This window comes from Equus przewalskii, chromosome 25 (assembly GCF_037783145.1).
Source record: "Equus przewalskii isolate Varuska chromosome 25, EquPr2, whole genome shotgun sequence".
Taxonomy (NCBI): domain Eukaryota; kingdom Metazoa; phylum Chordata; class Mammalia; order Perissodactyla; family Equidae; genus Equus; species Equus przewalskii.
Window position 1 is genome coordinate 20152786 of NC_091855.1, and position 25429 is coordinate 20178214.

Sequence of the window (25429 nt, forward strand, 5' to 3'; positions counted from 1 at the left end):
TATAGTTTGCTCCTTCCCAGGAATCACTGACAGTTGACGGTCACTGCCTCAGCTTCCCTTGGTCTCCATTGACTGGAACAATTAGTATCAACTATGGAAAGAATGACCTCTGAGAGCTGAACTCAGCTTCTTCTACTTGCTGTAATGAAAGTCACCCTAGTGCCCCCAGAAGTGTGTGTCAGCATACATTTGCTGCTGGATTTAAATAATCAAGCGTGGGCTGAATAATCAGTCTCTGAGGGCTACACTCTTTCCCCAACACATACATAATCCTTTAGCCAGCTTTCCTTTGCGACTAAATTTTCTCTCATTTAAGGTTTAATGCTCTTCTTATGTCATTCCTATTAATGAGTTTTCACAGCTTGGTTCATATTCCAGCTATGAAATAGTTCACATAGTTCTGTGCAGACGTAATATTTACAGGAACTCAAGATGGGCAGATTCTGATAATGGCTTGTGGGATAGTCTCCAGTGCAATCAAAATAACAAGGAATTCAAGAAACGAATACTTTGAGAGTTTAGTCCCCCACAAACTTCCCAAATGGCCTTGCTTGAACCCTGGGTGAGTATCAACAGAATCCAGGGGAGTGTCGCCCTGGGTGAGAAAGCTTGGGTTGTTCCGTGTTTTGCTGTTTTACAGCGCAAATTCTAAGCTGAACTCTGTTTATTGTTGATAGCTCCCTAACAAAGGGCAAAATGGAATGTGCCTGTTTTCAAATTCCTGTGAAAAAGGGCCCTGGAAGACCTCAAAGCCTGGTTTAGGGCAATTTACGTCACTGTTTTTCAGTGCTTTCATTTAAGATTCCCTAATCTACTGAGAGAGATCTTACCAGTCAGCGATTTTAGCGTGGAGCCATCTATAAGAAGGATCCATATGGGTTATTACTGTACGAGAATGAAATAGAACTGCCCAGATCCTGTTTGAAGTGTAGCAACAACTAGGGAGGGAACTAAACTGGAAATAGCTGGGACATTTCCAGATTTGATGGCATTGATCCAAAAGTTGGTGTTTATGGTCTAGGGGAGGGGAGATGGCTTGTTGATTACTTAGACACTAGGGCTTGAGGTGCTCCTTGCAAGGAAAGAAGGGTGGCTCGGTTCAGAGCTGCGGGGGAATCAAGAGTTACGCTTCTCACTACTTAACTTTATACTGGGAAGCACTTCCTCTGCCCGCAATGTTCTGCTCCCTGTTCTTCCAAAGCTGGTTCCTTCTTGTCATTTACTTCTCATGATAAATGTCACCTCCTTCCACTCAATCCAAAGCAGGAACACAGTCACTCACAACATATCCCTCTCTTTTAATTACCTGCCCAGTGCTTACTTTTATCTGACATTTTTGGTTGTTCATTTTCTTGTCTGTTACATTACATACTAGACTGTGAGCTTCATGTTCGTAAGAAGCTTGTCTGTTTGCTATGGATTCCAGTGACTGACACCTGGTGGGTGCCAATGAAGGTGTTGAATGAAGACTAAAGAATAGGATAACTGACTCTGTGCAGTTTGATTTAAGAAAGGATTAACTTTGGAGAGGCCATACCCTAGTATCTATAGGTAGTTGGTTTTTTCTGGCTCTTGTGCAAGGTAATAATAATTTGAGGTATGTGAAACCCCTTTCCTCCCTGCAGGGAATTCTGAAACCAATGGAAAAACAGAAAGCAGGGTAAAGATATCTGATAAGAATGGAACTAAATATGTCTCAAACCAGATGGGTGATATAAACACCTCAGGGCTGCTTCTTATCTAAACATACAATCTACAATCACTTAATTTGAAACTCTTCAATTTTCTCCATTATTATTATTATTATTATTACTATTATTATTATTATTACTTTTGCTGAAGAAGATTAGCCCTGGGCCAGTCTTCCACCACTTTAAATGTGGGTTGCCACCACTGCATGGCTGATGAGTGGTGTAGGTGTGCGCCCAGGATCCAAACCTCTGAACCCTGGCCGGTGAAGTAGAGTGCACCGTACTTAACCACTATGCCACAGGGCTGGCCCCCATTATTATTTTTTACTTGCTTCTCTGGTCATTTTACTACATGGGCCAGGAATGAGTAAGAAGTGTCCAAATAGTCACTGTGGCTTGGAGCTGTTGATTTGGCAGGCCAGTGAGTGGAATGCTGTTTGAAGAACATCAGGTTTTTTCAATTTCCCCAGCCTATTTCACAACTCCTTCCTTCACTCTTTTCTAAGTTCCAAGCTCAGAGAGACATCAGCTGGACGAAGCCCTGGCTTCAAATAAACTTGACTTGGATGGTGAAGTACTAGTAGCAAACGAACTCCAAAATCCCCACCTACCGTGGAGTTTCCCATTTGGGGCAAACAGAGACAGGGGGAGCCAAGATTCTTCACCCACAGACACCCTCTGGGCAGGTAACCCATGATTTAGTCCAAACCACTTGATTAATCTGGAGAAAGGAATAGAACGGTTCTGCCACTTGATTCAAATGAGGAATTCTGTGGGCTGATCCCATCCCTCAGTGCTAAGCAATCTGAACTGGTCGGGGGCACACGGTGCTCTTTTTGTGAGCGCTGAGATCTGCTCCAGCCCAGACGGGGCTGATGGAGGCACTGCATCCAGGCCTCAGGTGATCCTGTGGTTACTCCAGTCCTTCCGCCCAGTGCAAGTCAAACAATCAACAGTCAAACAATCATGGCTGGATTGCCCAAGAAGTCAGATAAGCATGTGCTGGGGCAGAGGCAGGGGCAGGGGTGGGGGTCGGGGTAAGGGGCATTCAAGAAAGATTTAGGAAAACTGTATCCATTGTTCTATTTATTGAGTGCTTGCTATTGTGCCAGGCACGGTTCCTGGCACTGGGGAACCAGCAATTTTTCCCTTCCTCATGGAACTTACATCCTGGCATGATTTCAACATACTTGTAAGTTTTATTTCTTCAAATAAAAACTTAGTTTGCAATTTAATATTGTTTTTATTTTGAATTACTTGGGAGGGTACCATAATCATTTTAGTATGGGGGGCCATAAAAGTACTATTCCCAGCACTTTTAAAATAAAAGTTGGTTAGGTTTTTACCTTTATGCCCAATATTTTCTAAAAAGTTGCTTGTAGTTTTAGGCTGAGTTTGTGGAAAAGAAAGGATCTGGGGGATGACCCACACCAGATGAAATTTCTCATTCGCTGATCACTGTTTCCGTGTGGGGTGGTTGTGGATTTAAAACTACAGCACCCTTACCCTCTTGAATGGCATGTTGCAGAAGCCTTTGGACAGCAGATATGATGGGCTTGTACAGTTCTAGAGATGGGAGTGCTCCTTGGTTTATGAGCATCTAAATTCTTACGCCTGGTAAAGAAGGTGCTGAACAGGATTTTGGTTCCTCTCACCTGAGGAGGGGATAGGCAAGAAGTCACCCATCAAGCCCCCTTCTCCAAAAAGAGAATCTATGCTGCCTTCTCAGCCTCACGGACAAAAGCTGATGACCTTTCTGTTTAACGTTCATTCATTCCACAAACATTTACTGAGTGTCTACTCATGTCAAGAAGCTTAGGCACTGAGGATACACACCTACTGAACGAGACAGATAAGGCCCCTGCTTTCGTAGAGCTTATGGCTTCGTAGAGGAAGCCAGACAATGAAAGAGTCATAGGTAAACAAACAGGGTAACATAGTGGTAAGTCTTAGATAGAAAATAAACTGGGTAATGTGACAGAAAGTGACTGAGGGGCAAGGAGAAGGGACACAAAATTGGATGGGGCATGGGACAGGCTTCCTGGAGAATGTGCTATTCGAGCAGATATTGATCATGCAGAAGAGTCAACACATGAAGATCTTGGGGGGAGTGGGAGAGTGGGTACAAAGGCCCAGCTGCAGAACGAGCTTGGCATATTTGAGGAAGAGAAAGAAGGCCAGTGTGGCTGAAATGGAATGAATGAGGGAAAGTAGTTCCAGATGAGGTTGGAGGGCTAGGCAGGAGCCTGGTCACACAGACTTGGCAGACCTTGGTAAGGAGTCTAGATTTTTTTCTAAATGTGCTTCTGTAAATCAGCCACTAAACAAGTTTGGAAGGATTTTTGATTTAGTGTCTAGTGTTATGATTTAAGTCAGAGGCCCACTAAGTGGGAGAGTGTTCAGTGTACGGTCTCGGTCTGTCCCTATCTAATTGATTACTTTACAATCTTGGGAGGGTCAGAGTCTGAAGGTGGAATTCTTCAGTAGAGTCATTTTTTGGATTTTTACAAGGGATCTGTAACTCATTGACACTCCAGGTCAAACATCAGGGAAGAAAATCAGACCTCACCTGGGAGTTGCAACTGAGTTTTCTTGTACAACACAATCACATATTAAACTAAGACAAAAAGTATTCACATCTGAGGATGAAACTATGATCTATAGATTTGAAGGCAGCGTAACTCTGAATTCCTCCATACCAGTCAGGATTTTCCTGGTTTAGGAAAGGGGAATTTTTTTTTTTGCATTATAATTATTATCTTTTTTAAAGATTGGCACCTCAGCTAACAACTGTTGCCAATCTTTTTTTTTTCTTTTTCTGCTTTTATCTCCCCAAATACCCCTGGTACATAGTTGTATATTTTTAGTTGTGGATCCTTCTAGCTGCGGCATGTGGGATGCCGCCTCAGCACGGCTTGATGAGTGATGCCATGTCTGCTCCCGGGATCCGAACCGGCGAAACCCTGGGCCACCGAAGCAGAGCGTGTGAACTTAACCACTCGGCCACGGGGGCTGGCCCCAGCATTATAATTTTTAACATCTCTTTTTAAAGATCTTTCTTATTGAGTCAAGTGGTGGATAAAATGGTGTAAACTATGCTTGAGATGTCTTGACACATCGGAGCACATAATGTGCCAGCCCATTTTAGCCATCCCTGGTCCTGTCCATGCCGGTTGTGGGGTTTTCCCATTGGATGGGAGCCCTGCAATTGAGGTTTTTCTTAGTGAGGGTGTGTTGTTGTCCTGTAGGCTTAGTGACGTGGATGAGGTTCCTTTGGAATTCCAGTAGCTAAGAAGTCCACCAGAGCCGAAGAAGTTCAGCTCAGGACATCTGGGGAGCTGACAGCCTGGAGAAGACTCGCTGGTCTGCCGATGGGGAGCTCGGGTTTCTGCAGCAAGGTTCAACATGACTGACAGAATGAGGGTCCGATGCTGCCGGTTGTGGTGAAAGATGCCGCGGGCTTGGGCTGAAATGTATTCTTCTTAGGCACCGTAGCTGTTCCCCAGTTTCCTCAGTTCCAGATGGAGTGTGTCCCAGGGACCACACAGAGCTTTGTTTAAATGCTCGCATTAGCAGAAGGACGGGGATCCCATTGAATCATCATCTCCTGTCAAAAAGCCAAGAGCTGTTCAGAATGAAAACAGTTTTTCCTAAAGAGGGTAAATCCCTAGTACTGATTAGTGGTGGTGGTGGTAGGGTGTGTGTGTGTGTGTGGATGGTGATGGTGGTGGTAATCCCGAGCCTCCACTGTTTTAAAATAGGGGCAGTCTTTTTGCTCGCTGTCTGAGCCACAGGGTGAGTAACTTCGACCTCTAAGACCCTTCCTTGGGCTCACGTGTGTGTGAGTCCTGCAAAAATTGTGGAAGGCTTCTCCCCCTTGGGTCCAGACATTTAGAATGAATAAATTAGAGGGTGGTGGTAACACGGTTATTGTCATTGCAGACAATGTGGCATTTATGTATGGGCACTGGCTGTCTTTCTCATGGGGCTCAAAAACAAGGGTAAGTTTGATCTTTCATCACGAACCACTGGGGTGTTCTTTATACGCAGAAACTGCACCAGCTGAAAATAGCCCTAACATCTTGTTATTTTCTCTTCCCCAATTTTTGCCTATTCATACCCAAGAATAAAAGACTCAGCCTGTTCAGCCTTTCCAAAGATTTAAAGAACATTATCTATTTGGTTTCAAAGTGCCCATAAAGGACAAGAATATATATTCACCTTGCTTGGATGAGGGCATTCATTCATTCATTCATCCCTTCAATAGATATTTAGAGAATACCTACTATGGGCCAGGCACTGTGCTAGATGCTAAGTGAACATCAGTACATGAAAAAGACAAAGGTTAGAAATATGTAGATGTTGAATAAGTCTGAGAAGTGAATTCCCCAAGTCCCTGAAGGAGTTGATTTTGCTATACGCATCTTCCTGACTTCTGGTCCCGTGCTCTGACCACAATGCTTCACCACTAGACTACACTTCCCCAAATAAATAACTACTGCTGCATGCTGGGGGCGGGTTGTGTGCGGCAGCATTTACGTAGGTGGCACAGACAGCAGCCTTTCACTTAATGTTGCAATAACATCAGGCTAAACAACGTGCACTGACTTTCAGCATTATTGAACAAATACTCGACGCGGATCAGGTCTCTTAATTCAAATGCCAGAGAAGTGCAAAATAGGAAAAGCCTCTATCTGATAAGGAACTCCTGCTGAGGAAAAAGGAATTTGTTTTCAATTTGGGTTAAAATTAGATGTGGGATGCTACCCTCCTTTTCACTTTTGGATCTCCAGATAGGAGGAACTCATCACACAGAGAATTGCCAACTGTGTAAGTTTGGTTTTATATGCTCAGACTCGTCCAGAACACGGAATCCTCACCCTGCTGGAAGGCAGCACTATGTTCAGAGAGGCACACTCGTCTGTCTCGTAGTCGCCCTGAGACAGGAACCAGCCTAACAAGACAGGGCCATCTGCAAGGCCCCTGGCCTAACAAGATAAGGCTCCTAACCAATCGGCAAGCTAGGAGAATCAGATAGAGGCCCCTAAGGTCCACATTCCGCTGCCTCTGGACTTGCTTGGACTTACGCATGCACCCTAGCACCCAGCAGTCCACTGAAGGTGACCCTAGCCCAATCAGCACAGTAAAAATCACACCCAGGGGTGGAGAGCTAGCATGCTAACGATACATGCGTCGCCTGAGGTGGCACGTTGAACAACAGCACAAGCACAGGCACAACCCCACCTCTACGTGCCGTGACAAGGCACTCCTCCTCAGCCTTTGCCTAATAAAAACCCCAAAATCATGTTCTCTAACAAGCCAGTCACCTGCCCCTTTCCTTTCCGCACTGGCTCCCTTGTGCCTCTCCTGTGCATAAGCTAATAAACTTTTACTGTTCTACTCCCATTTGTTGTCTCTCTTGATTTCTATCCTGGGGGACAACAAGAACCCAATGTTCTGGTAACAACCCTGACCTTTCAAATAACAAAGATAATTTCACATGTTGGTTCTGATTTCCTTTTATTTTAAGGCTACATCATGTGAGCTCTATATCAAAAATGTGATTTTGCAGTCCTGACACGGATACCACAAGTAGATTGAGATGTGAGCATACGTTAGAATGATCACAGGTTCAAATGTTAGTGGGGCAGGAGAGGGAGTCTGAGATTGTATCCTCTAATACTACTGCTTCCGGTTGAGCCCTTGCTTCCCTAAATAATGCTCTGGCAGTTCAATCTTTATCACGTCATTTCCCAGAGGACAGTGGATCCAGGTCTCATCACCGTATTTCAGTCACTTCCTCTGGTACCTGTCTCCAAGCCCTCTTCTGTGTTCTTACCTCTGTCAAACCACTTCCTGCTGCCCTGCAACTGTCTAGTGATTTGTCCATCTTCTCCGAGAGGCTGGAGTCTCTCTGAGGGTAGGGACATGTCCACCCTGTTCATGACAGTGAGTGCCAGCCCCCAGCACAGTGCTTGGCCATAGGAGCCTCTCAACAGTCCTTTGTTAAAGAAAGAAAGAATGAATGAAAGAAAGAATGGTTCTGTCCTTTTCAGAGGATGGATTTATTGTCTCCAACTCTCTGGTCATAATGGTGCCAGGAAGGAAAGAGTTAAGCTTTCTCCAGGAGACAGGTTCACCCAAACACCCTTTCCCTTTTTATGTGTTGGCAAAGGCAGGACAAGTGATATATGAGAGAAATCCTGCATATAAAATCTCGACACATCCTTTAGGTGTTGGCCTGAGCTGCTTCCAGACTCTGAAGGGGAAGTAAATGAAATCATTCTGGGTTTTCTCTTAAGTGGCCTGAGATCCAGTTATGAATGGAAGGCAAACCGAGACCCAGGAATTCAAAGCTTGACCTACTTTGTCCGAAGCTAATAATAAGAGAGAGAGATTTGCCTTTATGATTTTTTTCCTTAAATAATCAAGGACAGTAAAGAGGCCTGGCAGATGACAGAACTGAAGGCCACAGAATTGTTTAGGATTCAGAGCAGCTCTGAGAAGTCTGTGTTTATATATTATGTGTTTTTCCTTTTCCCCCTTTTTAAAGTGAGGAGAAAAAACCGGCCTTAATTCCCACCAACATAAACCAGTGACATACAATGATGAAATTCTGTTTTCACCTCTGCCTGTGACAGGGAGTGCAAAAATAGCTAGTGGCCCAGTTCCACGGATCCCCGCCTCCCTGAGCTCCCGGCTCCTGCCGGGTTCGCATCTCTAAGAATGGAGGGTAGCGCACAGCAGCTCGCGAACCGCACTCAGCCCCCGGACCCGGCGGATGATGTCAGGCGGCGGGAGTGGCCGCAGCCCGGCCGGGGAGGCCAAGGCCCCGGGGGAGCGAGGAGGGAGGGCGGCGTCGCCTGGAGACGGCCCTGGCGGCGCAGTGTTGCTGTAAACAGCCGCTTCCCTGTTACTATCTATAGCAGGATCGCCTGGCTCCGGGGTGCGGCGGCAGGAGGCAGGTCGGCGGTCCCGCTCCCCCCGCGTCCCGAAGGATCTGTCCGCTGCCCTAATCCCACCTCGCCCTCTCCAGGTGCCCACCGTGATTACGGGGCCCGAAGAGTGGGGGAAGGGACACAGAGGTTCTGCGGAAACCTGCGGCTTCGCACCCCGGAGGTGGCCGGGGCGCTAGGATCCAGCCGGGGCAGTGTGACCCCTGCTGTCCTTTGCAAGGAGCAGGAAGCTGGGGGAGTCTGGGGGTGTCTGGGGGCGCAGCTCACTCCTCGAGCACCTTGCCGCCCCAAAGCCCCCTTTTCCAGGCCACGGAGCAGCGCCTGAGATCTCAGTGACCCAGGTCTCCGGCCTGGGCGCTGCTGGGCACGGTCCTTCCAGCGCCCCCGGTCCTCCCTCCTCCAAGTCCGCGCTGGAAAATCACCCGCTGCGGGCTCAGTGTAAGTCCAGCTTCTTGGGGGACTGACCCCCCCCCCCCAGCTCAGATTTGCGGGCCCCCAAGAGCTCACTTCACTTGGTACCCCTAACTGACGACCTTGTCACCATAACACCCCCACCCCCACCCCATGCCCCGGGCCCCCCTCACAACCAGGCAGACGAACCCTTCAGACATCCTTGCATGGAGGTTCTGCACAATGTTTACTGGCCAGAGTCTCAAGCATTTGACAGTAACACTAATATCCCGTATAAGGCCGAGAAAAAAAAATGCGCCTTTTTCCTTAAAAACAAAAAAATTAAAATTAAAATACCCAGCATGGTAGATAAAGTAGGTTATCGTATTCTCTTATTTTGAATCCCCCGACTTTCTGCTTCCAAACGCAGTTGACAGTCCCAGTATTGCTCGAGCCCGGGGGCTTGAGGGAAGGGCGTAAGTATCTGCTTCCACGGTTTGCGCCGCCGAATTAGGGCTAGAATTGGGAATGAGGGTGGAGGCGCATTCCTTCGGGGGCCGAGGCTTAAGCCCTCGGGGCGGTGTACCTGTTTCTCCTATACCTGAGCCTCAAGAACTGTTCTCTGGTTTCTGTACACTGGTAAAAAGGCACCCCCCACCCCATCCCCCACCCCACGGGGGAACAAGGGTCCGCATTGAACCAGGTGCGAATGTTCGCTCGCGTTCTCCGCCTTTCCCGCCTCCCCTCCCCCGGCCGCGGCCCCCGCCTCCCCCCGCGCTGCACCCTTGGTGTTGGCTGCAGCCGGCAAGCAGTTCCCGTCAATATCCTCCCCCCGTTTACACAGGATGTCCATATTAGGACATCTGCGTCAGCAGGTTTCCACGGCCGTTCCCTGCGGGCGTGGGGGGAGACATCCCCGAAATCCCTCATCTCGGGGGGTCCACGAGACCCCTAAGACCCAGATTGTTAAACGCCCATTAGATAAAGAAACACAACAAGACGGGGGGCAGAGGGCTGCGAGGGCGGCGAAGGCAGTAAGGAGGTGGCAGAAGTGTCCAGGTCCGCCAGCCACCCCTGCGGCGCCGCGATGGTTGCGCCCATGACGTGTTGGGCTCATTCATAAAATGCTGTTATAAAAGCAGTGGCTGCGGCGCCTCGTACTCCAACCGCATCTGCAGTGAGCAGCCGAGAAGCTGAGACAGAGTCGGCGGCGGCGGCGCAGCGAGCGAGCAGTGACCGCGCTCCTACCCAGCTCTGCCCCACCGCTCCTACCTGTCTCCGCCCCTCAGCCCCTCGCCCCGGCTTTGACTAACTGCGACCATGATGTTCTCTGGCTTCAACGCCGACTACGAGGCGTCATCCTCCCGCTGCAGCAGCGCCTCCCCGGCCGGGGACAGTCTCTCCTACTACCACTCGCCGGCCGACTCCTTCTCCAGTATGGGCTCTCCGGTCAATGCGCAGGTAAGGCTGGCTATGCGCACCGGCCGGGCCCGGCCTCGGGGTTACCGGGGAGGAGACTCGGGGGCGGGACGCTCAGGAAGACGAGTCAGGGACCCCTTTCGCTCGGGAGGGAGTCTGCCCCGGCTGGAGCAGCCCTATCTCGGGAGTGCGGGACTCGTTCGGAGCGCAGGCACGCTTGTCATAGTAGGAATTGGTTCTCCTTTCCCGCGGCAGGCTCCTTCTGAGCTGTTGCCGGCCCGTGCTCTCTGGCTGGTCTCTGACATTAGTTGGGGCAAACGTATCCCGAGCAAAGACTCGCTAACTAGAGCCTGGCTCCTCCGGGGAGGCGGCAGAAAGCGGCAATCCCCCCTCCCATCGCAGCCTGGAGCAGGGAGGAGGGGCGGGGGAGGAGGGTGAAGCAGGCGGGTGTGTAAGGCAGTTTCATTGATAAAAAGCGAGTTCATTCAGGAGACTCCGGAGCGGCGCCTGCGTCAGCGCAGACGTCAGGGATATTTATAACAAACCCCCTTTCAAGCGAGTGATGCTGAAGGGATAACGGGAACGCGGCAGCGGGATGGAGGAGAAAGGCGCTGCGCTGCGGAATTCTTGGGTGGAAAGGGGGAGACCTTTCATCCAGGATGAGGGGCATATAAAAAGACATGAGCAGTCCCTGGCAGGACCGTTTCTCCTCCCTCTCTCTCCCTGCTGCATGCGGCACTGGGAACTCAACTCGCTCCGCTCCACCTGTGTTTGGCACCTGCTTGCTCACATCAGCTTTCCCCTTCTGTTTCGTTCTAGGACTACTGCACGGATTTGGCCGTCTCCAGTGCCAACTTCATCCCAACGGTAACTGCCATCTCGACCAGCCCGGACCTGCAGTGGCTGGTGCAGCCCACCCTGGTCTCCTCGGTAGCCCCATCCCAGACCAGAGCTCCTCACCCCTATGGAGTCCCCACCCCCTCGGCTGGGGCTTACTCCAGGACGGGAGTCGTGAAGACCATGACAGGAGGCAGAGCTCAGAGCATTGGCAGAAGGGGCAAGGTGGAACAGGTGAGGAGTTCTTCTGCACCATCTCTCTGCAGAGGGGTAGGCATTGGTGGAGATGGGGAGCACAGTGGATAGGGTGAAGCTTCGGATGGAACTGACCGCACATCCTGAACAGGGAACACTGGCTTCAAGCCCTTTCCATCCCAAGTCGTATTCTGATAGTCGCACCCTGAGAAATGCCCTAATAGGTTCCTATCTCATGCTTTTATCCTGGGCTCTTCCTTCTCTTCTCTTGCTGAGGATCTTATTTGAAATGCAAGTCACACCCAGCCTGCAACTGCAGGTTAGAAATGGCTTCACAGAAAAAGTGCCAGGAAGCTGGGAAGCTGCAGGAGCCAGTTTCCCTGGGGCGGGTGATTGGAGCTGATGGCAGACACTGTTACTGAATGTTGGTCTTTTTTTCTTTTAGTTGTCTCCAGAAGAAGAAGAGAAAAGGAGAATCCGAAGGGAAAGGAATAAGATGGCTGCAGCCAAATGCCGGAACCGGAGGAGGGAGCTGACTGACACACTCCAAGCGGTAGGTAGAGCCCAGGAGTCACTCCTTTTTAAAACTTAAGGGGAAAGTTGGAGATGGGGCACAGAGGTGCAGTGTCCTTGAGTAAGACTGTGTCTTATGCTTTGCTTTCTCCCTCTGTCTACAGGAGACAGACCAACTAGAAGATGAGAAGTCTGCTTTGCAGACCGAGATTGCCAACCTTCTGAAGGAGAAGGAAAAACTAGAGTTCATCCTGGCAGCTCACCGGCCTGCCTGCAAGATCCCCGATGACCTGGGCTTCCCAGAAGAGATGTCTGTGGCTTCCCTTGATCTGAGTGGGGGCCTGCCTGAGGCTGCCACCCCTGAATCTGAGGAGGCCTTCACCCTGCCCCTCCTTAACGATCCTGAGCCCAAGCCCTCAGTGGAGCCTGTCAAGAGCATCAGCAGCATGGAGCTGAAGGCTGAGCCCTTTGATGACTTCATGTTCCCAGCATCGTCCCGGCCCAGTGGCTCTGAGACCGCCCGCTCTGTGCCAGACATGGACCTGTCTGGTTCCTTCTATGCAGCAGACTGGGAGCCCCTGCACGGTGGCTCCCTGGGGATGGGGCCCCTGGCCTCAGAGCTGGAGCCCCTGTGCACTCCGGTGGTCACCTGTACTCCCAGCTGCACCACTTACACGTCTTCCTTCGTCTTCACCTACCCCGAGGCTGACTCCTTCCCCAGCTGTGCGGCTGCCCACCGCAAGGGCAGCAGCAGCAATGAGCCCTCCTCTGACTCGCTCAGCTCACCCACGCTGCTGGCCCTGTGAGCAGGCAGGGAGGGGAGGCAGCAGGCACACACAAGCGCCACTGCCCGAGTTGGTGCATTACAGAGAGGAGAAACACGTCTTCCCTCGAGGGTTCCGGTAGACCTAGGGAAGACCTTATCTGTGCGTGAAACACACCAGGCTGTGGGCCTCAAGGACTTGAAAGCATCCACGTGTGGACTCAAGTCCTTACCTCTTCCGGAGATGTAGCAAAACGCATGGAGTGTGTATTGTTCCCAGTGACACATCTGAGAGCTGGTAGTTAGTAGCATGTTGAGCCAGGCCTGGGTCTGTGTCTCTTTTCTCTTTCTCTTTAGTCTTCTCATAGCATTAACTAATCTATTGGGTTCATTATTGGAATTAACCTGGTGCTGGATATTTTCAAATTGTATCTAGTGCAGCTGATTTTAACAATAACTACTGTGTTCCTGGCAATAGTGTGTTCTGATTAGCAATGACCAATATTAAACTAAGAAAAGATATGACTTTATTTTCTAGTAGATAGAAATAAATAGCTATATCCATGTACTGTAGTTTTTCTTCAACATCAATGTCCATTGTAATGTTACTGATCATGCATTGTTGAGGTGGTCTGAATGTTCTGACATTAACAGTTTTCCATGAAAACGTTTTATTGTGTTTTTAATTTATTTATTAAGATGGATTCTCAGATATTTATATTTTTATTTTATTTTTTTCTACCTTGAGGTCTTTTGACATGTGGAAAGTGAATTTGAATGAAAAATTTAAGCATTGTTTGCTTATTGTTCAAAGACATTGTCAATAAAAGCATTTAAGTTGAATGCGATCAACTCATGCTCTTTTCATTCTGGAAGTGTTGCAAGATTCGGAAAGGTATTTGTTGCAGACCAGTTTGTCAAGAAGGGCAGCTCCTAGAGGGAGACACACCCTTTGTTGGATGCCTTATCAAAGAGAAGGAAACTCTAGAGCTGATGCTGGAATATTTTATGAATACGTGTCTTCACGTTGCAATGCTCATGCTGAGATTCATTAGAGATTGTGGGGGCGGGAACCCGCTGTACAATAGCTTTTGCGGGAACACGTCTTCCTGCTTCTTTTTCTGTTTGGAAAGTCAAAGGGGGGAATGTTTAAATCTAGTCGTGCTAATATTAAATTTAAATGTCTTGATCTTAGAGAAATCCTTTTAGCAAACAGAATTAAGCTCTGCACAAACCACATTGTAACTTTTTGTTCCCACAAAGTCAAGTGAAGGTTTCCTCCTACCTTAAAGGTGAGCAAATTGAAGAATGGTTAGAATGAAAGACTCTCTCAATATTTCACTATTAGGATTGGAATCGTAACTTCCTCACTTATTATCACATCCATCAGGCTGACCTGCGTCTTGGTTAAAAGAAAGTGTTTACTTGGTTAGAAAAAAAGCAACTTTTCAGTCCTTAACTCTAACATACATACATTTAGTTGGGTTATTTTCATTCTCAGGAGGAAAGGAGGGTTATTGTCCCATCCCTTAGTGACAAATGCATTGTAATTTCTGAAGTTTCTTTAACATCCTATGCCTGACATTCAGTTTTTACTGGGAGAAGAAAACGCTGGTGCTGAGAAGTGGAAAGGGAGCTCAAACAGTACAAATAATGGTTAATCATTCAGTAAATAAAACATTACATAATAGCTCAATAAGAAGTCAACACAACTCGGAATAAGCTTTAATTTAGAAAGTTTATCATCTTAAAGAAGAACATGACCTTTGTCTGGACACCTCTGATAATGGGGCACTTACACGCACATGTACAAACCGCCAAGAAAGGAGGGGGCGCCCTTGCTGCCCTGCTCTCAGGTCTCCTGCAGGCTCCAGGCTTGCAAGCCAGAGACCAGGTCTGAACACATGCTAGGTGGGCAAGGAGCTTCAGTGCCAGCCTTCTAATGCTTTGGTGATAATGAAAATCACCGAGTGGCTATGGGGTGTCACATTCTGTCCAGCTGAAAGTTTTAATTTAAAATGACAGTTCCGTGGAGGTTGATGTTCTCACCTGTGCTCTCCCTGCTCCTCACTTAGTAATTGACATTTGAAAGCAACTTACTTTAGACTCTTAAGAGCACTGAAAGATCGCACACCATTTGCATATTGTTTTTGTCTGTCTGGGATTAACGAACGTGGCCTTAGATGCCTGTTTGCTGTTCAGAGGGTAAATTTTCTGTAGCCTTTAAATATGACCTCAACTAAATATGGAGTTACTGTAACTAACACCCAGATCTGAAATAACAAGGTGATATACCCTGTTAGGGAACCAGCTGGCTCTCTTACATGTATGGTAATAACAACCCAAGAAAGGAGATTTCCCAGGTGGAGAAGGGAGGCTGGACCTCTAGCCCTGGACACTGGACTGCTCCTGAGGACCTGACTAATGGCCATGGTCAGCCACTTTCTATTTGACAGCCCTGGTCTAGACCTGGACCCAGACCCTTCCTCTGGTTCACCATAGCCCGGCTGAGATCAGCCTGCTGAATCAACAAGACTGCATTAAAGGTCCAGGGAGAGGGACTTGTTCACAGGGTATCTCTTTTTTTTTTTTTTTTTTAAAGATTTTATTATTTCCTTTTTCTCCCCAACACCTCCCGGTACATAGTTGTATATTCTTCGTTGTGGATTCTTCTAGTTGTGGCATGTGGGACGCTGCCTCAGCGTGGTTTGATGAGCAGTGCCATGTCCGCGCCCAGGATTCGAACCTACGAAACACTGGGCCGCCTGCAGCGGAGCGCGCGATCTTAACCACTCGGCCACGGGGCCAGCCCCCACAGGGTATCTCTTTAATAGTGTTCTCAGAGGCCTGTTATAGGGTCCCCCATAGGGTTGACATCCCATCAAGCCCCCTGCTGACCATTCTTATGGGATCAAGATAAAAAAGGAATTGCCTATCTTTCCAGCTGAAGGGCTTCTTCCAAATCCTCCTTTCCTGACTCAGGATTCAACAAGCCCCATGGATGACTGACACTGGGAACCTCAACTTCCTTTGGGAAAGACTCTGATCCCCACCCACAAGATATGGCCTTACACTGGTCTCAACAAAATAACTGTCTCAGGGCAGCATGTTCAAGACTGATGCAGAAGATGCACATATAACAGCAGGGGATGGGAATAAGGATGGAAGGGGGTCATTTCCTGATGGGTAGAATGTCTAGTTTAGCTCAGCAGTTGATCCCCACACCTGGCTCAGTGCCTGGTATATAATACAAGGTTAATGAATATTTGCCGGGTGGATGAAGGAATAAATTCTGTACTATTTCAACAAGCAGAAATATATTCCTCAGGTATTCTCAAAATTCTCCTATTCCAGGCCCTGTTAGGATATTGAGCAATAGCGAGTTCATATCTTTTATATCTGGCTTCAAACACATACCCCACTTCCATTTTTGGCTCCTGGAATTCCTCCTCTGCCTCCTCTGGCTTTCTTCTGCCAATTCAACTTCAGAGTGAATGCACTGCCATTGTGCTTCCGGCTAATTAATTTTGGCTGGAAAAGGGGTAGAAGAAAATAAATATTTATCTCCATATGACAGTGGATTGTAGATCCTGCATCATCTTTGCACATTCCTGCATCTTGCATAATTATCAAAATTAAAGGGTAGCATTTAACAATTTGTTCTCATAACAGTAATTTTGCATCAACAACAACTTTCCACGTGTGAATGAAAGTAAATCAATTATGCTATCTTTAATTAATGGACAAAGAAGAGACGGAAGCAAAGTAAAAGTTCTTAAATGATTACTCTAAGGAAATATCTAAAGTTTCAATGTTTTTTAAATTAAAAAAAGTCAAACAAAAAATCAACCTTTAAACTGTGTATGAGACCTCCTTCAAACACAGAATAATCAAATTCCTCAAAAAATAAATGAGATATGAGCATTACTTGAATGTTGACTATCAGAGTCCTTTAAGCCGTGTTGTTTGGCTGTAAATATTAAAGAGTTAATTCTTTTTTGTTGTTTTTGCATTTGCAGAGTAATTATGAAAGAAGACTGCTGAATCTAGCTCACATACTTACATAACAATGAACCCCGCCCTATATCCAATATACATCAAGAGCAGTTGTGACATGTTAAACTTCCGTAGTGCAATAGGGCCGGTCACTCATATGCAGTGGTCTGCTTTGGTTGTAGGTCCAGCAGAGATCAGATAACAAACAAATGGCTGTTCATGCTGGTTAGCTGTGGTCTAGGTATCTTAGAAGGGTTAGCAAAGACCATTCCTTAACTGTACTGTGTGTGGCTGCTTTTCTGATTTTCAAGCACAGCATACTGGCTGTCTAGCTGAAGTGTAAAGGCCTGGTTTTTTGAAACCTCATTCCTACCTCTCGTTTTATGGCTGACTACTACAAAGCTCTCCTCCATTTCTTTATCCTTCTGGCTTTCTATGTGCTTGGCAGTGAACGGCAGGGAGGGGAACTATGCATCACTATATATTTCTAGTGGTCCTTGTGGTGTTTTCCTTGTTGTGGTTAACCTGGCCCCAGGAGGTCTATACACACCGTCACGTCATTGCTGGTTCTGGGGTTTCTGTAACAATTCCTGGAGCAGGAGGTGCTCAGACTGGAGCTATTTAATTCCAGGGACCTGAAGATTTTTCTACACCACCCCACTACCTCCACCTTCTTCCCAGTTTATCACCTGGATCTTCTCTTTTCTCATTGTCGTCTTCTTCCTTTTCACTTATTTGCATTACCTGAACTCTGAGGCCAACGTAATCAACCTCTTTTTGCTCAGATTCTTTCCACTCATGCCTCCTCCCCTACAGGCACTCTGCTCAATGGCTTTCCTTCCATCCCTGACACAGAGCACGAGTGTTGCTGCTGCAGGTACTTACTGTACCTCTGCTGGGGCCCCTTTTCTCAGGCTGGCTCCTTGCTGTCATTAGGACTCAGCGTCAAGGACAGTCCCTCCAAGAAGCCTTCGCAGGCCATTCTATCTAGAGTAACTTCTGCATACACCCTTGCCCCATGACTGTCTCATTATCCTGCCTCATTGTTCACAGCACATCTCACTACCTGCAACACGTAATATAGCTTTTCTTTTCCGTTTTAACAAATTTCTGTGCTTCACCACTGGACCGCAAATTCTACGTGAGCAGGGACCTTTTCTGTCTTGATCACCTCTGTATCCCCAATGCCTACTAGGCATTCAAATGCTTGTTCAGTGAATGAAGATGGACGAGTGAATGAAGGCAGATAAAAATTACAAAAATGTCTAAAGGGAGGTAACTAGAACTTAACAGTGAATACGACTGTTCACTTTATAGAGTTCTTCCTGAGTGGAAGGGCACGCCCCCTTGTTTAAAAAAAATTCTCGTCAAGAGTTCTACAACATTAAGATGAGGAACCAGCTAGCTTGGGAAGGAATTTTAAGGGGTACAAAAAATACAAATATACTGCAGATCAGTCACACTTCTCGACTAATTACATTGAGAAATTTGTTTCAATATCGAATGAAGAATGGATGCATATGTAAATATAGGTATAATCATCTTCAAAGAAACAAACAAAACTATATTTTTCATTCTTATGGCTATAAAATTTTCAGACTACCACACAAATCCATTTGAATTCATGGGTTCCTAGCAATTGGTGTGCTAAATTATAAAACCTACAATTTGGTCTGCATTAGAATAGAAGAATAAAGGTTAGCTGCTATCACTATCGTTATCAATATCAATGTCATTATCATAACCCTTATTTACCAAGCATATGCCCAGACCTGAGGAAAAGCAGACGGGAATAAAGTGTAGTGAACCCTAATGAATGAGTTCAAAGTGCCCGAAGGGTGCTGGCAGGGGAGGTTTCCCCTTTCTTTGCACACAGGAGAAAGCAACAGAAGCATAAACCGGTTTAGTTGCAACAGAATTCATTTCAATGGCTCCACACACCCACTCAAGGACTTAACTAAGCCACCTTTCCTTTGCCCAAGAAGCATTGTTCAGCTGTCTAAGGGGACAAAGAGCAGAAAGGGCTCCGGTCATTGTCCCAAGGAGGCTGTCTGGCCCGGTGGCCATCAGCTCTTCTTAATTAATAAGCCCTTTATACTTTCAGCTCACACTGACATGGCACTTAGATTTGGTTCAATCAGTTGATTTGGATAAGAACCCAGAGGGGTCTGACCGTCGGTTCCATTAGCAGCAGGCCCATAGGAGGGGAGCTCTGTGAAAGGCGGTGGAACCAGGGGCAGCACCATCATCCGAAGGGTAAATGGCACAGCCCCCAGATGCTGCCACGTTTACTTTGGGGAGCGATTCGTGGTCAGATCTACAGAAACAATGACTTGTTTTCAGGCTTTTTAGTCAATCATGAGACTGTCATCATAGCCAAACTTATCAAAACAATATGACGAGTTAATCTGGATTTGAGGAATTGCCTCCAATAGCGGAGAGTAATCAGAGCGTAGACTCAGCTCCGGATCCTGGCTCCTCGACGTTGGGAAAGTTACTTTTCCTCTCTGTACCTTAGTCTCCCCATCTGTAGAATGGGGATAATAATTGTACCCACCTCCTAGGGTTGTGAGCATTAAATAAGTTAGTATGCATAGAGTACTTATTACAGTGCCTGGGCACACAGATGTATTATAGAAGTGTTAGCTGTTATTTATCATCTTTATAATTTAGGGAGAAGGGGGTCAGGGGAGAAAACATATACCCTCTGGAGCAAGCATGGGCTTCATCTCATTCAACAGAAAGTTTCTGGATGTCTACTATGTATCAGGTGCTGGATTCAGATGTGAGGAAGGCACAGTCCTGTCCTCAAAGAGTTCATGGTCTAGTAAGGCACAAAGACACATAAACATATCCATCGTACTACACTGAAATAATGTAAACTGACACAAGGCGCAGGGCGTGCACGAAGGAGGGAGGGATGAACTCCATCTGGGGGAGCCTCTGAGATGGTGACTTCTGAGCTGGGCTTCAAAGATAGATGGAGTTTGCTAGATGAGCAAGTGGCACGTGGAAGAACTCCAGGAGACAGAGGGATAGCACTGTGAAGGCACAGACTCATAAAACAATGCACTTGGTTTTGCTGGACTATAAAACGTGGGGGCAGGAGGAGGAGAGGGTGGGAGATGTAAATTATAGAGCATCACACAAGTACATTTGATTTCATTTACATCAATATTGCAGCATCAAAGCAGAGGGGGCTGGAGACGGGTCAAGAAGAGGTAACTGCGGCCAGATCATGAAGGGCCTGGTATTTACTTAGTTCAGTTGTGTGTAGGCTGAACCAAGGCAGTGGTGGTGGGAATGGAGAGGGAACAAGAGGTAATTAGGGGGTAGGACTGTCGGGACTTGGTGACTGAGTGGATGTGGGAGGTCAGGGAGAGGGAGGAATCCAAGCTCACTCCCAGGTTTGCCAGGCTTGACACACAAGGACGCTTGTGGTCCCACCAATGACTTTGTGATCATAGGAAGAAGAGCGGGTTGGGGGACAAGAAGATAAGTTCTGTGTTGCACATGTCGAGTTTGCGACACCTGTGGAATACCCAGGGGGGCAATGTAAGCAGCTGGAATTACATGATAGAGGTTCTATGATGTGAATTTATTGAGTTTGTCTGGAGGCATGTGGTTGGGATAGAAGCTGGAGCCTTAGGACACAATATTGATAAGGCTAACATTTCGCACACACTTGCTCTGGGTCAGGCTGTGCTACGTGCTTTACAGGGAATGCTAAATTGGCGACCATATTTGCTTTGCTAATCACTTTACCTCTAGTAACTGGCACATAATGGGCATACGATAATTCTTTTGTTGAATGGATGCTCTCATTTAGTCCTCACAACAATCCTATGAAGCAGATATTATTAGGATCTTCATTTTACAGATAGGACAATGATCTAGAAAAGGTTAAATAGGTTAACCAAGGTCACACAACTGGTAATTAGCAGATCTGAGAGTTGAAATCAGCTCTTTGTGATTCTAAAGGCCAAAGTGCTTAACTGCTTGGCTAGAATGTTAAAATCTGCCCCTAAATATGTACTTATGTGACCTAGGGTGAGACTTTAACCTCTCTGAGACTGTTTCCTCTACCACATCAGGAGTGGGCTTCAAAAATCTCAAAGCTCCCTATCCAGCTTCAAAACTCTGACATCAGATGGCTTCTGTGGAGACGCACTGAAAGGGCCCACACCGCATCCTTTGGGGGAAGGCCTAAGCTGTGCAGGCACTGTGCGGCAGCCCACCAAGCGCCATGAGGTGGGAGCAGTCTGGCCCAGGTGCAGGCAAAGAGGACAGATTAAAGTTCTATTTCTGTATAACAAATTACCACACACTCCGCAGCTTGAAACAACGCACATTTATCATCTCACAGTCTCTGTGGGTCAGGAGTCTGGGCACAGCTCAGCTCGGTCCTCTATGCAAGGTCTCACAAGGCTGCAATCAAGGTGTCAGCTGAGCTGCTTTCTCAGCTGGATGCTTGAAGCGGTCGGTCTACCTCTGAGCTCCTTCCTGTTGTCGGCAGACTTTACTTCCTTATGATTGTTAACTAAGGCCCTGCTTTTTGCTGACTGTTGGCTGGAAGCTGCCCTCAGGTCCTAGAGGCTGCTCATAGTTCCTTGCCATGTGAGCTTCCTCAACACGGCTGCTCACTTCATCAAGCCCGCCAAGAGAACCTACTAGTGTGTGCTAGCAACATGGAGTCTTTTATATATATCTCTCTATGTATCGTGACACAATCATAGCAGTGACATCCCATCACCTTTGCCATATTCTATGGCTTAGAAGCAAGTCTCGGCTTCCACCTGCTCTCAAGGGGAGGGAATTATACAAAGGCATAGACATCAGGAGGCAGGAATTATTGGGGGTCACCCTAGGGTCTGTCATCCACAAGGGGTCACATTAACTGCTGAGAATTTAAAAGTAATAATAAAACCAGCTAAAGTTGATCTAGTTTTTATTAAGACCATGAGCTGGAAATTCTAGACATTGTCAGTGACAAAATACTCCTTCCTGAAAAAATCTTTGGTTGTTTTAAGTTCTCAACAGTTGCTGGGGTTACTGTTGAGTTTTCACAATGTATATGTAAGCTCCATTTAAAAAATGACTTATCTTTTAAGGCATTGTATTCTACATGGAAGTAAACGCCCAGTTCTACTAACAGTTGGTCTCCAAACCATGGACTTAACTATGTCCTTTCATTTTAAGGGTGAGTTTGTAATGGTTCAGAATCATTTGAGATCTTTTAGGGGGCTGTGTGTGTCTCCAACCCTATGGTAGGGAGTATACAATACTGTGTTTGAACAGCAGATTTGAAACAAACGAAGACAACACAGTGACTGTAAAGACAAAGATACTGACCTTGAGTCACTTCAGTTCTGTTATTCTATACGACCATTTAGAGTTTTTATGTTTAATATCTACAACAGTGAAGCAGTGCAAACTGAGACATGTAATGTTTTTATTTGGTAAGTGCACATTTCAGTGAATACAGGAAACATTTAATTAAATTTTAATGTTAACTTTAAATGGAAAATTCTTTTAAAATTATTTATTTTAAAACTAAAAAATGAATCAAAAAACAAAACATTACATCAGTCACATGATTTAGTAGTTGCCTAATATTAGGTAAGCCACTGCTGTGCTTAGGAATAAAAATAAATAGCTAGCACTAATTTGGGCTCACAATGTGCTAGACACTGTTCCAAAAACACTCACATAGACACACGCCTATAGTAATTCACTAAAACAACCTCGCAGGTAAGTCCTGCTATCAACCTTATTTCATAGATAATATGGGGGCACGGAAGGACTGTGATCGCCTTGAGACCATCCATGTAGAGTGGGGGAGCTGGAATTTGAGTCCAGGGTAGTGTGGCTCCAATGCCTGAATTCTTAGCCACTAATAAGCAAAAAGGAAGCAAAACCAATATCCCCAACACCCCTGCAGCCCGAAGGAAGCCCTTCAAAAAGGAGAGGAAGGTTTCTTTCCATCCAGGAGGGTTTCTTTCTGTTCCTGACCTGCCCCTGCTGGATCCCGGGCTGAGGGAGAGCTGGCTTCCCAGGGACCTCCCAGAAAGGGTGCTCCCTCGCCGTCGCCTCCTCTGCCCTCTCGGCACCCTCGCCGCGCCCCTGCCCCCGTCTACCAGGCCCAGGTTTTTTCTCCTGGCCCTTCCCAGCTTCCGGCCCTTTGCTCCAGGCCAGGTCGCTGGGTCAGGCTGTGCCAGGAGCTCGCGAGTTTGCTATTTACTGTTTGGTTTCCATGGTGACACGTCGGCGCCGTCAGCGCCTCCCGTCATCGGCCCAGCAGCGCGGCCCCCACCCGGCGCCGTGACGTCTGCCCGCCGCTTCCGCTCTGCCCATATTCGGCGCCGCCGCCGCGCCGCCCGTCGGGAGGAGGCTGGGAGCCCGGCGCGCGCCCCGCCCCGCCCCCTGCCCCGGCCACGCCCCCGTGGAATGCCGCGGGCGGCCGGTTCCGCGCGACCCCCGCCCCTTCCCGGACTCCCCAGCCGAGGCGAGGGGCGGGGGCGCTGGGGACCCCGAGAGAGGGCGTGGGGGATTGACGGAGGAGCGCTGAGATCTCCAGCATTCCCGGACTCGGACTGCTTGCTGAGGCTGCAGTCGAGATTTGGGGCTGTCTCGTCTTTCCGGGTGGGTGAGCTGGGATCACGATTTTCCCACTCTGTGCCCGGAAATCATGAAAACAGCCATCCCTCATCGAACTCTATTTTATATTTTATAGGCTTGAACATAAAATTCTCGCCCATGGCGCAGTGGAAAGCTTTGAAGTCCGAGGTTGTGGGATCAGAGTTGCCCCCTCGGGGGATAAGTGACCTTGGAAAGGTCACTTCCCTTTACCCAGCCTGGTAAAATGAACTGGGGATGGAGAGGTGGGGGGAGGCGTAATGGTTGCAGCAGTGTCATCAGGTTTGTGAGGGGAGACCGTCCCTCACCTTCTAACTACCCCCCTACCCCATGACATAGTTGGAATGTTAGTGAAGTTCTTTGAGGACCCCTACAATTCTGACCCCCAGTAACTGGATTTGTGTCTCTTTGCGCCTTGCTCATATTAGGCGTTTAATTAACTTTAGGTAACTGATTATTGAATGAATCCCAGGCAAATTACCTTCGGAGTTCACCTTCATAAATCCGGACCCCCGCAATTCCTTTTATAGGCGGAAGGAGGAATATTGCGATGATTAATAATCGCGCAGCAGGGTTGCTGATGTAAAGCGATTTGCAGATGTAAAGGGCAATAAGCATTCCTAGGAGGAATCCAGCGAGATTCCAGAAGTCTCCGAGGGAGCCGTGGGTGTGTGCCGCCGGATCAGGAGGGCGGGGGCGGGGCGGGCAGTGCCGCAGTGGCCTCAGCTGGGGAGCCGACTGCGGGCGGAGGGTTAACTCTTCAAGCTGCTGGCTCGCGGGCTCACTGCCCCCATCCCCCTGCCCGTTACCCCGTTCTTCTGGCCAGAGGAGTGTCTGTTTTTCAAAATTTCAGAGCTGGAACGCACATCATACTATTCTCTAATTCAGCCTTTCCGTTTCACAAATGGAGAAACTAAGGCCCAGAGAAGTTGGTTCACCCCTCCAAACTTGCATAGCTAGTTAGAGACAGGTGAAAGCCAGGTTTCCGGGCTTCATATTAGTGTCCCTTGCACCTCACCTCTAACTCCCTGTGCTCTTGTGGCTGCGGGACCCTGTTGCCTGGCTCAGATGGTGGGGTGTACAATGAAGCTAAATACTGACTTCAGGGCTCCTAAAGGATGCGAGTGGCACGTCTACAGCCATACACAGCCCCACAGCATGACACTAGGGCCTGGGGTGATGGCCAGGAGGGGTGTCCTCCCCAAACAACCAGCATTCCTCCTGTATTGAAGGACTGTAGTGGCTGGAATGGCTACCCTTGTCCAGAGAACCTGAGTTGGCTGTCCTGAAACCAGTCTTAGACGATCAGTTGGTCCTTTTTCAATTACCCAAGCCTTGCATTAACCTTTTCTCAGCCAAGTCGACAGCAGAAGGCATGAGTAACCTGAAGCCATGGAAACCCCATTGGAACGTCTTTTCATGGTACATAGAGGTTAGATCCTGTGGGAGAATGCGCTTTAATGTCGCGCTCGCTTCCCTTTCAGTCTCACCCAACTTCCTCTTACATGCTCTCCTCTATTTCTTCCCTAACTTCTAGGCTGAATATGAAGGCAGCTCAGACCGAGAAGACTGGTGCCCACCGCTCGCCTCCGGGCATCCCTCCTGGCGGAGTTGGGAAGTCTGGGATCCTTCGCCTCTCTCTCTGATCGTGCGGAGCCATAGCTGCAGAAGCAGCAGCTCTGCCCCCTGCTGGACACGTGAGGCAGCCCGCACTTTTCCTGTTCCAGATGCAGCGCCCTTGTGGTGCTGGGGGGAAGAGATTTTTTGGCTCACTCTGATGGAAACAGCAAAACTGGGCGGAATAAAAATCCCAGGTTTTTTTTCTCTCTAGTTTATTTCTGAGGATCTGATCTATTTGGATGCAGAAAACATTTCTGTTGTTTCTCTTGCCTGGACGGCTTTTTTCCTTCCTGCTAGCCAAACCCGGCCCCTTTCAAGCCCTGTTTCAGAGTCCACCTCCTCCAAAACGCCCTTTCTGACTCTCCTCTCCTATGTGAATGTTTTGAAATACAGCTATGCACAGACCCGGCCCA

At 47.7% G+C, this 25429-nt stretch overlaps 1 protein-coding gene, 2 long non-coding RNA genes and 1 pseudogene across 4 annotated transcripts; 2 read left to right on the forward strand and 2 right to left on the reverse strand.

Moving 5' to 3' along the window:
* Nucleotides 1-9918: 9918 nt before the first annotated feature.
* On the forward strand, nucleotides 9919-13607 carry FOS (Fos proto-oncogene, AP-1 transcription factor subunit). The gene is made up of 4 exons (XM_008516482.2): nucleotides 9919-10498; nucleotides 11276-11527; nucleotides 11934-12041; nucleotides 12166-13607. The coding sequence occupies exons 1-4, from the start codon at nucleotides 10358-10360 to the stop codon at nucleotides 12805-12807; spliced, it is 1143 nt and encodes a 380-aa protein (XP_008514704.1). The 5' UTR covers nucleotides 9919-10357; the 3' UTR covers nucleotides 12808-13607.
* On the reverse strand, nucleotides 13465-24013 carry LOC139079353 (uncharacterized). Of its 2 annotated transcripts, none has more exons than XR_011532925.1 (4): nucleotides 23878-24013; nucleotides 16182-16295; nucleotides 14050-14166; nucleotides 13465-13885 (listed from the first exon to the last, which is right to left on the reverse strand). It is a non-coding gene; the product is annotated as an uncharacterized lncRNA (long non-coding RNA). The 2 variants fall into 2 exon arrangements; XR_011532924.1 differs by lacking the exon at nucleotides 23878-24013 and adding an exon at nucleotides 22773-23094.
* On the reverse strand, nucleotides 16927-17593 carry LOC139079352 (protein CDV3 homolog pseudogene; annotated as a pseudogene).
* Nucleotides 23191-25226, forward strand: LOC103548621 (uncharacterized). Its single transcript, XR_011532923.1, has 4 exons — nucleotides 23191-23402; nucleotides 23494-23617; nucleotides 24752-24818; nucleotides 24934-25226. It is a non-coding gene; the product is annotated as an uncharacterized lncRNA (long non-coding RNA).
* Nucleotides 25227-25429: the final 203 nt, after the last annotated feature.

What these genes read in the sequence shown, in the direction of transcription:
- FOS (XM_008516482.2), top strand. Translation starts at nt 10,358, where the DNA reads ATGATGTTCTCTGGCTTCAACGCCGACTACGAGGCGTCATCCTCCCGC. An exon ending in GCTCTCCGGTCAATGCGCAG is followed by an intron (nt 10,499 to 11,275) that starts GTAAGGCTGGCT and finishes GTTTCGTTCTAG; the next exon opens with GACTACTGCACGGATTTGGC. An exon ending in GAAGGGGCAAGGTGGAACAG is followed by an intron (nt 11,528 to 11,933) that starts GTGAGGAGTTCT and finishes TTTTTCTTTTAG; the next exon opens with TTGTCTCCAGAAGAAGAAGA.